We start from the raw sequence: 14,827 nt of genomic DNA on the forward strand, positions 1-14,827 counted from the left end.
AATATTCATAAATTTTGATCCAGAGCTTCCCTTTCTGGTTATATTCAGGGTTGTGCTTTAAAATGTTTAATACTGACTCGCCTTAAAAGAAAAATTTATGTAGCACACAGTTTTAAGTTTAATTTGCATTTTCCCCCTTCATTTTTAAAAGTCTAGTTCATTAATAAATAAATCAAGTCTTCATTTGTAGCATTCATTAATTTCCAAGGTGTAAATGCTTACATTGAAAATTTAACCATTAAATCTCATAGCCAACAGAACCTGGTTCTCACCACATTGATGCATATATCCCAAGAAAGTCAATAACAAAAAATCCTCATGTACCACAAAATATTTTAGTAACATTTTTTTGTAGTAGCAAAGAACTGGGAACAAAGTAATTATACAAGTTCTGGCATAGGGAATGATTGTATATTAACATAAAGGAATATCACTGTGTTATAGGAAATGATGACTATGATGAGGATAGAAAAATATGAGAAGAAAATTGAAATGATGCAAAGTCAAAACAATAGAACTAGGAAAACAGCATATACAATAACTACATTCAAGAGAAAGGAAAAACAACAAGAACAAAACCAAGATGAAACAGCATGTTGAGAAATGATGACTAGGATTGATTTGCATGAAGAAATATGGGACGATATCTTTTTTCATTTTGTTTTTTGCAGAAGTAGGAGACTATGGGTGTAGAACACTACATATTATGTCAGACTTTTTCAAAATGTTGATTGTTTTGTTAAATTTCTTTTTTTCTTCCTGATTATAAGGAATGCTTCTCTAAGAAGACACAAGAAAAATGTTTCATTGAGAAATGTAGGTAAAATAAAAACAAAAGATATCAATAAGATTTTAATTTGTAAAATGCATTATACTAGCATTTTTCAGTGTTTATTTGCATCAGCACAAGTGCTCTTCTCATCTTTTTTTTTTTTAACATGCCATTTTTAGTTCCTCACATAGATACTGAGGAATCAGGAAGACTTGAAGTTAAATTCAATCTTAAATGTTTACTAGTTGTGCATTCTAGGCAAGCTACTTAACTCTTTTTTGAATAAAATTCCTAAACTGTAAAAGGGACATAATAATAATAATATCGATTTTCCAGGATTATCATGAGAATCAAATGTGATTATTTTTGTAAAGTGCTTGGCACAGTGCCTGACACATAATACAGCTTAATAAATTTTCTTCCTTGTCACTCCATTTTTTGACATGGAATAAAATAGATGAGAGATCACTTCCATTTTTTAAACCTGTTGTTTTTCTTTCAATTCTATCTTTAAATAGACTTGGGATAGTCTGACTTAATTGGATCACATAGAGTTTTCCTACAAATTATTTTTTCCCCTACATTGTTCTACTAGATATAAGTGGAACACTTGCATTGTACACCTGTTATCTTTGACCTTCTCCATGCAACTAGTACAACTTTTTGAATTCTATAGTTCTTTGATCATGTGTTTTATTTCTGTTCTTCAAAGTTTCTCTCATTTTAATGTTGTAGGAAACTGAGAATTATTATGTATCTCTGTTGTACTCTGTGTGATACTTTCAAATTTTTTGAAATGTCTCTGTTTTATGTTTCATGGTCATATAATAAGTAGACTATTGATATTAAGGAAATGGAACCTTATTTAAAGAAAAAGTTGAGATCACCAGAGGAATTTTTACAATTTCCTGAAAGCAATCTCTGAGCCAAATTCATAGTCCATTTGTATTGCCTATTCCAGATATCCTCATGGACAAGATTTTTTAGAATGTCCATTCAATTACATGGAGTAACAGTGATAACATTTTTCATCTCCTTGGTCTTTCCTGTATTGTTGATTGACCAAATCCTTTTGAGTGGCTACAGATTTCTTTTAGGAAGTTCTACAGTTTTTTTGGACTTTATATAACAAGCACAACATTACACACAAACAGCATCTGGAGCACCTCACCATCCACAGGGTCTCTTTCTGCAATTCTGTGCTGGATTTCCTTGATGCTATGAACACATTGTTGGAACAGATTTTGTACTTGCTAGATGCTTAGATGAAAAGGTTATTAAATATGGTCATTTTTATTACTTTCAAGAAATCTTAAATGATTTTAATACATAGATGGGATACATATTGTTAGAAGAGAACTTTTAAGGAGGCATTTTGCTCCCACAAATCAATTGCTTTAAAAATCAGTTAATGGAAACCATACACTGGTTTAATTTTATTATTTATTTTAAGGAATCTTGAGTGATTTTAATACATGGATGGGATACTCCTCATTGAAAGAGAACCTTTAGTGTGAAATTTTGTTCTAATGAATCAATTGCTTTTTAAAAATCAACTAATGGAAATCATGAACTGTTTTGTTCTTTGCTAAAAGCTAATGGACAGAGGGTCACTAAACAGGGTTGTTGTTATTTTTTTCAAGAAATCTTAAATGATTTTAAGACATGAAGAAAGAAAGCCTTTATGGTGACATTCTGTTCCAATGAATCAATTGCTTAGTAAAAACTACTAATACAAACAGTGGAATCTTACTCTTCACAATTTTTGGTCAGTTTGTAATGATAAAAATGTGATTTTCTGTGGAAAAGCACTTGGAAAAACCTGTCTAGTCCCATCTAATATTTTCATTGAAGATGATACATGTATAAATGATTCTCATAAATATTTATATTGATGATAAAATAGCCATATCATTTGATAATTCTTGATGGTCTTTTGGTCACTATTCTTCAGTATGAACTGAATTTCACATTTTAAATGTCCATTGTATCACTCTCTTCTTCATATTACCTGTGAATTGATGTCTCACCATCCTCATATTGTGTCACTTCAAACATAGACTTTTTCTATATGTAGTTGTTCTGATATAGCTACTTTGTCCATCTTCATTTTCACTAGTTTCATTTTTTATTTTCTATATTTGTATATCTGAAACGTGACATGAGAATCCAAATGTAGTGGTTTAAATGTATTTTATGGCAACGAAATTTTTTCAATGAAAAATAACTGCAGATTTTTTCATTTTCTCTTTGTCCTTCTGTTTTCATCCTCCAATAACCCTGAAATGACTTTGTTTGGTTTGGTTTTCCAGCAAGCTTTCTTTAATCTTTTTTTTTTTAACTTTCTATTGCCATTATTTCATGAGAATATGCTAATAATTCTTTTTCTTAAGACTTTACAAATTATTTTATTTTAGATTGATTTTGGTTTGGCTGCCATGTTTTTGCATGTAGCAATTCAATAGTTTGCTGACTAATGTCCTTTTAAGTCTCTTTAGGTGTCCTTGTTTTTATTTAGGTGTCCTATTTATTTAGGTGTCCTATTTATTTATTGAAATATATATTATATATATATAATTATTATGACACATGCTATTATTCTTTCTTAAATTAACAATTTTTTATTACTGATATATTTGAATTTGTGCAGCTCTATCCCACATCTTTTTCTCATATTTTTTCAACTTTGTACTAATTCTTATATTTGATGTTTTATGAAGGGATACTTCTCATAATCTTTGAGCATTTTCCTCTAGAAAAATTTGCAAATGCGTTTATATATTCTACTGACCATTATATAATCAATACTGCCCTGGAGTATCATGTATCTTATCTTGGCAAGGAGATTAAGTGTTTGTGAGCTGATGTATTTTCTAGGCTTTTTTTGGTCTTCTTCAATGTGGTAGTTGCATCCTAGTAGTTACATTTTTGTAAATAATGATAATTTTTGTGCATATTTGCTCTTTAACTCATCTTTTTGGTCACCAATAGCTTGTTTAAATCATCAGGTTGGAGTTCTTTCATTTGTTTGCTCTATCTTATTTTCATCTCTTCCCCTCTACAAACCTGATATTTTTTATCTTTTCTATAACATGTCAATTGCCAGACTATGCAAATAATAAATTTGGAAATGACTAGCACAGTGGTAAGTAGAAATTTTCTTTTCATTAATTAATATAGCCAGTTTTATTTTCTGTGATGTTATTTGATACTCATCATGTTCAGTGCTTTCTGACTCATTTCTTGAAGAAATTATTTCTCATATATAGTTATGATGGTTCTATGTAGTTGTCAAATCTTTGGTTTCTTTATATTACAAAATATTTTCTGTGATGGTTTTTACAATTCCTGTAGTTATCTTGCATTGGAGTAATAAAGTTTTGATATTTATTATGTGTGTGTGTGTGTATATATATATATATATACACACACACACACACACATACATGTATATATATCATTTAGAGCAGCATATGGAGTTCTTTATGGAATTTTTCTGCTTCACCATCTTGAGCGAATATTGGTACATAAGCTACGTATTTTCATGGTGATCTTTAAAAAAAAATAATTCTAATGAGTTCTGCAAAGTGTGATGACCAATTGTATTTTGCATTGATGTTTCTTGTTGCCTTTGGCTACAACCAACTTTGCCAGCTCATTTATTTCCCTCTCTGACAATTGGTCAGCCATCTTTTCATTTAAATGAATTTTCTTTATGACTTCTAGTTTCATATATAGCAAATATGCCAATACTGATATGGTCCAATTTCTCCAATAGTGTGCCAATAATTGAAATAGTTTTTAATTTTTTAATCTATCAAATAAAACACACATGTCTATATATTTAATAGAACAAAAAAGTATTCTCCATGAAACTGCTTATCTGTATATATGATTTTTTTTCTTTTAAAACTCAGCATGAAATTTTAAAAGCAGTCCTGCTTGTCTCTGATGCTTTTTACCTTCCTTCTAATTTTATCCATGCATTACATTTTCTTTCTTCCTCTATTTTCTTTATCTCTTTCCCTTTTCTTTCCTTACTTTCCTCCCTCCATCCCTTCCTTTGTTCCTTTCTTCATTCTTTTTTCTTTTCTTCTTTCCTTCCTTCCTTTTTTCTTAGCACCTACTTTCCTAGGTTACTGTAGCCATCCTGAAGAAAAAACAAAAACAAAATATTCAAGTGTAGGATTTGCTATGTTCATAGTTTTTGGGTAAGGACATCATGCTTAGAACATCAAGAGATAATTTAATAGGTATACTAAAAAAGTATGTCCTAAAAAAGTATGTGGATATTAGTATCTCCTGTGCCTCTTAAAAAATCTTTTAATAGTATTTTATATTTCCAAATACATGTAAAGATAGTTTTCAACATTCATTTTTTATTTTAAATGTGTTCAAAAATTTTCTTCCTCCCTCCCTTACTTCCCCCTCTCCAAGACAGCAAGCAATCTGATATAGATTAAATATGTACAATCCTTTTGAACATATTTCCATATTGTTATGTTGTGCAGGAATAGTCAGACTAAAAGAAAAAAAACATGAGAAAGAAAAAAACAAACTAACAAACAAAAAGGTGAAAATATTAAGCTTCAATCCATATTTAGTCTCCATAGTTCTCTCTCTGGACATGAATGGCATTTCCCATCCCAAATCTAATGAAATTAGCTTGAATCACCGCATTGTTGAGAAGAGACAAATTCATCACAATTGATATTCACATAATCTTGTAGTTACTGTACACATTGTTCTCCTGGTTTTGCTCTCTTCACTCAGCATTAGTTCATGGAAGTCTTTCTAGACCTTTCTGAATCATCCTACTATTCATTCCTTATAGAACAATAATATTCCTCTATATTCATATACCATAACTTTAGCCATTCTCTAAATGATAGGAATTTACTCAATTTCTTTGTCACTACTAAAGAGCTGCTATAAACATTTTTTGGGGGGCAAATATGGGTCCTTTTTCCTTTTTTATTATCTCTTTGGGATATAGCCCCAATAGTGAGACTGCTAGATCAAAAACTGTATCTTGCACTCCTAATATACCTTATCTTGGTATATGGTGTTAGATGTTGGTCAATGCCTAGTTTCTATCATACTATTTTCCAATTTTCCCAGCAATTTTTGTCAAATAGTGAATTCTTATCCTAGAAGCTGGAGTCTTTGAGTTGATCAAACACTCAATTATTAGAGTTATTGACTATAGTGTCTTGTGTACCTAACCTATTTCACTGCTCTACTACTCTATTTCTTAGCTAATACCAAATGGTTTTGATGACTGCCACTTTATAAAGTCATAAGGTATTAAGTCGGATAATGGCTAGGCCACCTGCCTTTGTCATTTTTTCATTAATTCCTGTGATATCTACCAGATAAATTTTGTTATTATTTTTTATAGCTTTGTAATTTTTTGGGAGTTTGGTATGACACTGAATAAGTAGATTAAATTTGGTCACATTGTCATTTTGTATTAGTTCAATCTACCCATGAGCAATTAATATATTTCCAATTGTTTAAGTCTAACTTTATTTGTGTTGATAAGTATTTTATAATTGTGTTCATATGATTTTTAGTTTTATCTTGGCAGGTAGATTCCCAAATACTTTATATTTTTATAGTTATTTTAAATGTGATTTCTATTTCTATTTCTTGCTGCAGGGTTTTGTGTATAACATATGTCAAAAACTTATTTGGATTTATTTTATATTCTTTAACTTTGCTCAAGTTGTTCATTGTTTCTGGTGGTTTTTTTAGTTGATTTTCTAAGATTCCCTATATATCATCTTATCATCTATAAAGAGTAATAATTTAGTTTCCTCATTATTTACTCTAATTCTTTCAATTTCTTTTGCTTTTCTTATTGCTAAAGCCAATATATCTAGTACAATGTCAAATAATTGTGATGATAATGGGCAACCTTATTTCACCCTTTATGTTATTGGGAATGCTTCTAGCTTACTCCCATTACATATAATGTTTAGGAATAGTTTTTAGATACATACTACTTATTATTTTGATAAGGAATTTAAAGGAAAACTCCATTTATTCCTATTATTTCTAGTATTTTCCCTGCCTTTTTTAAAATAATATTTCATTGTTGCTCTTTTGAACAAAATTACTGTCACTTTCTAATGGCTCTAACTCATAGAATACTTCTTTATTGTGAATGAGTTTGGTTAAATAATACACACACATACACACACACATACACAACTATTCATTGTTTCTGAAAATGTATATTTTCTTCTACATATATAGTCTACTACCTCTGCGCCATGAGGTAGAAGGCATGCTTCATTCATCATTGTCCTCCAAACTCACAACCGGATTCTTTCTTGTTCAGTGTTCTGAAGTCTTTCAGTATTGTAATTGTGATCATGATGGAAATTTTTTGTAGTTTTTGTTTACCTTGCTTTATGTTATTTTATATGTCATTCCCAGTTTCTTTGAATTTGTCATAGTCACTGTTTCTGCTTCAAAATCTCAGAAGAATCTGTGATATCATTGATCTAGGCTTTCTCTTTACTAATTCAGATTGTAACTCATTCATCCCAGTCCATCCTGTGTGGTTCTTGTCAACACTTGTCTAAGTTTGATATAGGATGTCTATCCAATGTGTTAGAAGCCTTACTTGCTTTCTGTTTTGTAAGGGTGCAAGTGCAGTTATATGACTGACCATCCATTAAGCCTCATTCTTGCCATATGACCAGCAATCGTCTCTTTTTTTGGTGATATCTTTTGTATCTCTTCTTTGAAGTTCCTCATCAATTACATGTTGCAGCCTGCTTATACTAATCACACTCCATTTACCCTCTGCATGATAATAATTTTTAATTCTTCAGTGATAATGGTGTTCAATTCTTGGCCTTATATCAACATAAATAGAATGTTAGCATTTAAAAAGGACCTTTATTTGTATTTTCATGGGAAGCATTGGCTACAATTTATTAATCCAGTTGCCAAGCAATGTATATCTATTTTCCTTTGAATTTCTTCAACACTATTTTCTGCCACTCTTCTAGTTGAATTGGATCAAATGGGACTAAGGGTAATTTTATATTTTTACTTGTTTGTTTCCTAGGTTACTGTGGCCATCCTGAACAATCAGGTTGTGGGTCTCTGTATATTTACCTAGGCTGCGCCATGAATTCTAATCAGTGTCTTTGCAGCACCATATTTTGAAGCTATCCTAATATTAAGGGATCTTGCCAGAGCTAGTAGTTTGCCTTCAAAAGTTCAAAGTTTTCTTCTAGCCATAATGGGGCATTATAGTGAGATTTTTATAGTTCCTATTTCTGAATGGGCAGGTAAAAAATGTTTGTGAGTGTTTTAAGCATCCATCACCTCAGGTAAGGATGGGAATAGGGATTGCAAGATGGATTTTTTTTGTTTGATTCACAAAGCATAATGAAAACTATCTTTGAACAAGGAAACAATTTCATTGAGTTGGATTTGTCAAAGAGATCAAACTTAGGGGGAAAGGGTTAAATGATCAGCTTTCCTCAGGAGAATAAAAAAGAGAACATTCTGTGGCAGTTGAGAGTGGGGGAGGGTGAGAGAGAGTGAGAAAAGAGAGAAAAGACAAAGAGAAGAGAAAATAGAAAAAAAGAGACTAGAAGAGGAAAAAAGAAGAAAGAAGATGGAGAGAAAGGAGTAGAAAAGAAAGAGGGAAGAGAGAAGAGGGGAGGTCAAAAAGAAAAAGAAAAGAGTGAAAAGAGAAAACAGAGAAGATTAGGTAGAAGGAGAGAAAAAAGAGGGAGAGAGAAAAGAAGGAAAAATGAAATAAAAAAGTGATAAGGAAAAAAGAAAAAGTGGAAAGAGAAGGAAAGATAAAAAAGAGAGAAACAAGAGATAAGGAGAAAATTGGAGAGAGAGGAAGCCATAACAAAGGAAGCTGAGCCCAAGAGAGACAAGAAACAAGCCTATCTAGGGCAAGGTACCAGGTAGGATAAAGAAACAAAAAAATCATGACAACAGTAAAAAATGATCCATGAAGCAAATATAAATAAGGAGTATTCTACAAAAGAGAACAGATTCATGAACTGGGTTTGTGCACAAACCTTAAAGAAACATGGTGGTATTAACAAATCAGGAGAAAGAGAGTGAAAACTTTAAGCTTATTTTGAAATGTTGAGCTTTCTATGCTCATAGTCAGCTCATCCTTGCCTCTAGATTTTGGAAATTAAGCCCTCTGTAGAAATAAAGCTCATTTGGTTAGGCTATAAAGATGAACTTTTTTTTTTGCTCCAAATATTTGTATTCCTCCTGATTTGTATTTAAAAAACTTCTAACTTCTAACTTTGTGACTACTATTATATCATCTAAAATTTGTGTGGTACTTTACAGTTTTCACAACACAAAACATACATTATTATTTGATCTTCCCAAAAATGTTATGATAATGTTGGAAATTAACTATCATTATCGTCATCACCACTCTCATTATTTTGGATACCTCCAGTGCATGGAGCCAAGGATCAGAAACTTTTCTCTTATGCAGATATGCACCTTCTCTGCAACTTGTAGTTTTACAAAGTTTCTTGGGAGGCACTTAAAATTAAGTAAATTGTTCAAGCCACAAGGTTAGTATGTCAGGGATTAAATCCAGATCTTCTAGACTTTGAAGTCAACTTTGTATTATGTTATGATTACCTCTTAGTGCTTTTTATTATTACTCTTATGCCTATTGTGCACATAGAGAAATTGAGGCTGAGGGAAAATTTTAGTGACTTTCTCAGGCTATTCATAGTAGTAGAACTTAGAACTAAGACCTCGGTCTCCTAATTCTTGGTCAAGGTTTTTATCATCATGCCAAGTAGATGTGCTTACCTGCTGCTATTTGTTGTCTTCAAACTATAATGGGGTAAGTGGGAGTAACCAAGAAAATGGAAAACAGTTCTTCAAGATCAATCCTACATTTTAGTCTAATATGACTTGACACCAGCCTTAATTTTCAATTGCCATCATCTCACCTTAGTTGCTATTGTTATTTTTCAGTTATATCTAACTCTTCATTTCCCCATTTGAAGTTTTATTGGCAAAAATACTGAAGTGGTTTACCATTTGATTCTCCTGGTTTTATTTTTGAGGAAACTAAGGGAAACAGGGTTAAATGACTTGTCCAGGGTCACAGAGCAGGTAAGTGTCTGAAACCAGATTTGAACTCAGAAAGATGAGTCTTTATATGCTTTACTAGCTGCCCTCACCTTAGTACAAGTGTGTATGCTTTTTTTTTATCGCCTAGTGGTGAGTATAAATATTAGCAAATTTATAGCACAGATCCCTGGTTAAATCACCTTAAAGTTTGCTTTGTGTATGGAGTTGGTTGCATAGACAGGCACTTCCCATGTCTGTTTGTCATTCCTGTTACCTAGAACCATAGAATTTTAGAGATGACAAAGAATTTTGAGGAATATCTCATACAATCTCTGCATTTTATCGAGGAGAGGACTGAACCCCAAGAGAGGTACAGTGATTTACTCAAAGTCAAATAGCCAGTTATTGAAAAAACTGGACCCTGACTACTTCTTCTATTTACTAATTCTGGGCACTGAAGTTCCATTGTCCAATAGCTTTTAATAACACATCTCAACTACATTCTATGTTTTCTTCAGTGGAGGTTGAAAAATCTACTCTCATTAGAGTAGGATCAAAAACTGATTAGGACCACAGTCAAATAAAACTCTCCAAAAGGGGTCCCACTAACAGCATTTCTCCCTACAAGAGGACTTTGATGAGCCGCCTAGTTAGTATTTTCTCCCTAGACCACCGTCACTCCCCCAAGCTACTTTGTATTTATTTTATGTTAGTTTATCTGTATATATGTCTTTCTTCCCTTTCCTACTTTTGGTAGAATGTAAACTCTATGAAGGTAGGAGCTATTTCATTATTTATTTTGTATCTGCAATGCCTAGTCCATGCTAGATACATTATTAGTACTTGTAGTGTTATGGTGAAACTTCTTACCTCATCAGTTTAATAACACTAATGTGTGACTGGTTATTAGGATGATGATGGGGGAATCAAACTCCTCTAGGATCAAAACTACTAAGTATTGATAAGGGAGCAGTCTTTATTTCTTTTTCTTGCAGGAGGAAGATGTTGCTGCTCCAGGTTATTTTTCTGTTTTCCTCCAGCCTTTCTGTGGCCCAGGCATGGGGAGGATGGAATTTCCAGAATGACAGGGTCCAGAGACTTGAAGCCCTAGGGATCCAAGAGGAAAAGAACTTGTTGGTTCTCACAGCAACAACGCTGCCCAGAGTGCTGAATGAGACTCGGTTTCTGATGGTGGAGTTCTGTGAGTAATCTGACTCCCAAAAGAAAAGGGCTAAGCAGTTGGGATAGGGCAAAAGGAGAGTTTAATTTTAGCTCACATTTCTGTGGCATTTTGATAATCATAAAATTCTGAAGTTTGAGTAAAAAGAAGGGAAAAAGGTTTTACTTTTCTCAGGAGAGTTGTGTCTTATCTAATGGTAGCTATGAAGTGTGAGATCTAGACAAGTTATGCGATTTACAGAACCATAGGATTTGTGAGTTGGGGTATCTCAGTGACTGTATCATTGCCAAGTCATATGTTAAAGGAACCCAAATATAATATATTTGGCCAGTAGTTATTTAATCTCTGCGTGAAGATTTCTTAGGGTGGAAATTACTTTCAAGACACCCTATTTCATCTCTGGACAACTCTTAAATAGTTAGGAAGTATTTTCTTGACATGGAATCAAATTTGTCTCTCTGAAGCTCCTACCCATTGCTCTTGATTCTGCCCACTGTGGTCAGATATTTCCTTCACAACAGCCCTTCAAATATCTGAAACCAGTTCTTTATGTCCCCCCTATGCTGTTTTATCTTTTCCCAAGGTACCATATATAATTCTGTCTTCATATCATCTATTCTAATATGTGCCATGCCCTTCATTATCTTTGGTTGTCATCCTCCTCACACCTCCCCCCCCCCCCAGCTTATAAATACCCTTCCTAAAACTACTGAACACAGAACTATTACACTATTACAGATGAGGACTGACAAGAACAGAGTGTAGTGGAACTATTACTTTCTTGTGCCTAGAAGCTAAACCTCTCAGTTCAGTCCAATATTGTTTCAGTTTTTTTGACTATTGTATCACATTGTTGAGTCATGTTGGGTTTGTATCCGTTAAAACATTTGATGTATTTTCAAAACAGTTACTATCTAAATATGTCTCCTCATCTTGTGAAGTAGGATCATTTTTTAAAATAGCCATATGTAAGACTTTACAGTTATCCTTATTGAACTTTTTGCATATTGACTATGGTCTTGTGTGTGAGAAATCCCTTTCAATTTTCTATCACATGAAATGCTGATGTTCATGCCATCTGCCTTTGTCCAAGTCACTGGTAAAAACATTAAACAGCACAAACCTAAGAAATTCTAGGCAATTCCACTGGAGGTTTCTTATTGAGTTGACATTGAACCATTAATAAATACTCTTTCAGTATCACCTAAACAATTCTGAATCCAACTAATTGTATTGTCCTTTAGGCCCAATGTCTACAGCTTATTAAAAAGAATGATTATGAAATACTTAATCTCTTTTGCCAATATCTAAATAAATGGCATCTACAGAATTTTAATCACCTACCTGTTTAGTAATTCTCTCTCTCCAATCACCTGAAAAGGAAATAAGGTTATACATTCAAGAAACCACTTCTGAGTAAGCAATGATCTTGTCCAGCTAGGGCCACATGTAGCATTTGCACATCTCTTCTATGCTCAACAATTATTATAGCTATTTTTGTATTTGTCATTTGTACCTTTTTTTAACTGAATGTAAACTCTTTGAAGGCAGGAACTGTCATAACAATTTTTAAAAACTTTACAATGTTCTCTATAAAAGATGTACTTGATAACTTTATCAACTTAAGTGATTTGATATATCTATTTAAATAGATAAAAATGGGTTATTTAAAAAACCTTTGAAAATGATAAAAGAAACCAAATGAAATAACTAATGGCTTTAGTAAAGTGGTAGGATGCAAAATAATCCAAAAAAGTCAATAATATCTATATGTAGCAATAACAGAATTTGTGAGGAAATAGTAGAAAAGAAGTCATATTAAAAATAACTGCAAATGCTTAAAATATCTAAGGAGTCAATTTACCAAAGTATACTCAAAATATATAGGTTTAACTACAAAATATTATTTAAAGAAATAATTACTTGAAATTGGAAAGATATTCTTTGCTTAAGCTGGGGTCCTTCAATATAATTTTCAATATATTCAATATAGCATAAATAAATATAATTAAATTCATTCATAGATATTTGCTACCAATCAAATTATTGAAGAAATTTTCCATAGAACCAAATAGGACAATAACAAATTTCACTTAGAGGAATAGAAGGTCTAGAATCTTAAGAGAAATAAGAAAAAATATGAATGCAGGGAACAGAACTTCCAGATCTCAAAATATATTATAAAGATACATCTCAAAGTATATTATAATTATAAAATTCATTTGGTATTTTTTTTAAAAATAGAAAAGCAAATCACTGGAACAAAGTAAAAGAAGAATCAGAAAGAATTGTTTCTAAAAACTTATTGTTCAATACATCTTTAAACATAAATTATATGTAGAAAGACCTGCCCATTTGAAAAGAACTGCTGACAAATTGGAAAGCAGTTTGAAAGCAAAACATCTTACTTACATAATGAGCTCAAAATGACTTATGTGATCAGAACATAGGTCACACCATTAAAACAGAAAAGAAACAGATTAATTTTCATGGTAATTGCAATGGTTAAGGGGAAGAGTTCTTAATCAAATAAGTTTATGGAGACAAGCACCAAAGTTATTATTACAAACTTCAATCATCACCAAACCAATGCAGCTAAAACAGAAGGGAAACTATTGGTTGGGGATTCTTTTTTGCACCAAATATTTCTGACAAAGGTCAGATATCCAAGATGTATAAGGACTTAATATGAATACATAATATCAAAATCCATTTCCAGTGTGATAAAGGATATGAACTGATAATTTTCAGAAGTGTACACTATTAGCAATTCCATGAGTGACTGATATAAATCATTAATAATAGAAATGCAAATCAAAACAACTTGAAAGTTTCAACTCATATCAGAAAATTAGTAAAGATGACCAAATATGGAAATAGTTAAAGGTGAACACATGTGTACTAGCATACAATTATTGGTGGAACTATGAATTGGTCTGGCCATTCTGAAAAGCAATTTGAATTATTCCCAGAAAAGAACAAAGTTTCTATAAAATTTGATCCAGAAATCTTTACTGCTAAGTATATAGCCAGCAAGATAAAGACTTAAGGGAGGTCCAATATACTCTAAAGCAAAGCTTTTTAAACTATGCATTGCAACTCTATGTGGGGTTACATAACTGAATATGGGAGTCATAAAATTATCTATTTACAGTAAGTGTGTGATTTGTATACAATTTTCATATACCTATTACTCTTGAGTTGCATAAAAATTTTTTGAGCAAAAATGTGTCACAAGTGAAAAAAGTTTAAGAAACCCTGTCCTAATGTATTCATAGCAATACTTGTGTGTGTGTGTGTACAAGTGTGTGTGTGTGTGTGTGTGTGTATGTGTGTAGAGGGTAGGGCAAAATCATTGGATGATACCCAATGAAGAGAAAGTGATTAAGCAAACTGTGGTACAAGAATCTAATAGAAAATTATTCGTTGTAAGAAATATTGAGGGGGGAGACAACTAGGTGGCACAGTGGGTAGAGCACCAGCCCTGAAGTCAAGAGGACCTGAGTTCAAATCTGGTCTCAGACACTTAATACTTCCTGGCTGTGTGACCCTGGGCAAGTCACTTAACCCCAACTGCCTCAGCAATAACAAGAAAAAAAAGAAAATTTGAGGGGTAGCTAGATGTTACAATGCATAGAGAATGAGTCCTGAAGTCAGGAGGACCTGAGTTTTCATATCTGGCCTCAGATACTTAACAATAGTTGTGTGGTATCCATTAATGCATCTAGCTCACTTTGAAGGAGTAGAGAATTATGGATATGGAGGATTCCTTATAT

General features: G+C 32.3%; 1 protein-coding gene across 1 annotated transcript in view; it reads left to right on the forward strand.

Annotated features, from left to right (window-relative positions):
• The first annotated feature begins 10,167 nt into the window (after window positions 1–10,167).
• Window positions 10,168–14,827, forward strand: part of PDILT (protein disulfide isomerase like, testis expressed) — a 51,986-nt gene continuing 47,326 nt past the window's right edge. The window contains exons 1-2 of the mRNA XM_031944286.1: window positions 10,168–10,241; window positions 10,867–11,072. Coding sequence (XP_031800146.1) covers window positions 10,168–10,241; window positions 10,867–11,072 — 280 coding nt within the window. The remainder of the gene's footprint in view (window positions 10,242–10,866; window positions 11,073–14,827) is intronic.

This window comes from Sarcophilus harrisii, chromosome 1 (assembly GCF_902635505.1).
Source record: "Sarcophilus harrisii chromosome 1, mSarHar1.11, whole genome shotgun sequence".
Lineage (NCBI taxonomy): Eukaryota > Metazoa > Chordata > Mammalia > Dasyuromorphia > Dasyuridae > Sarcophilus > Sarcophilus harrisii.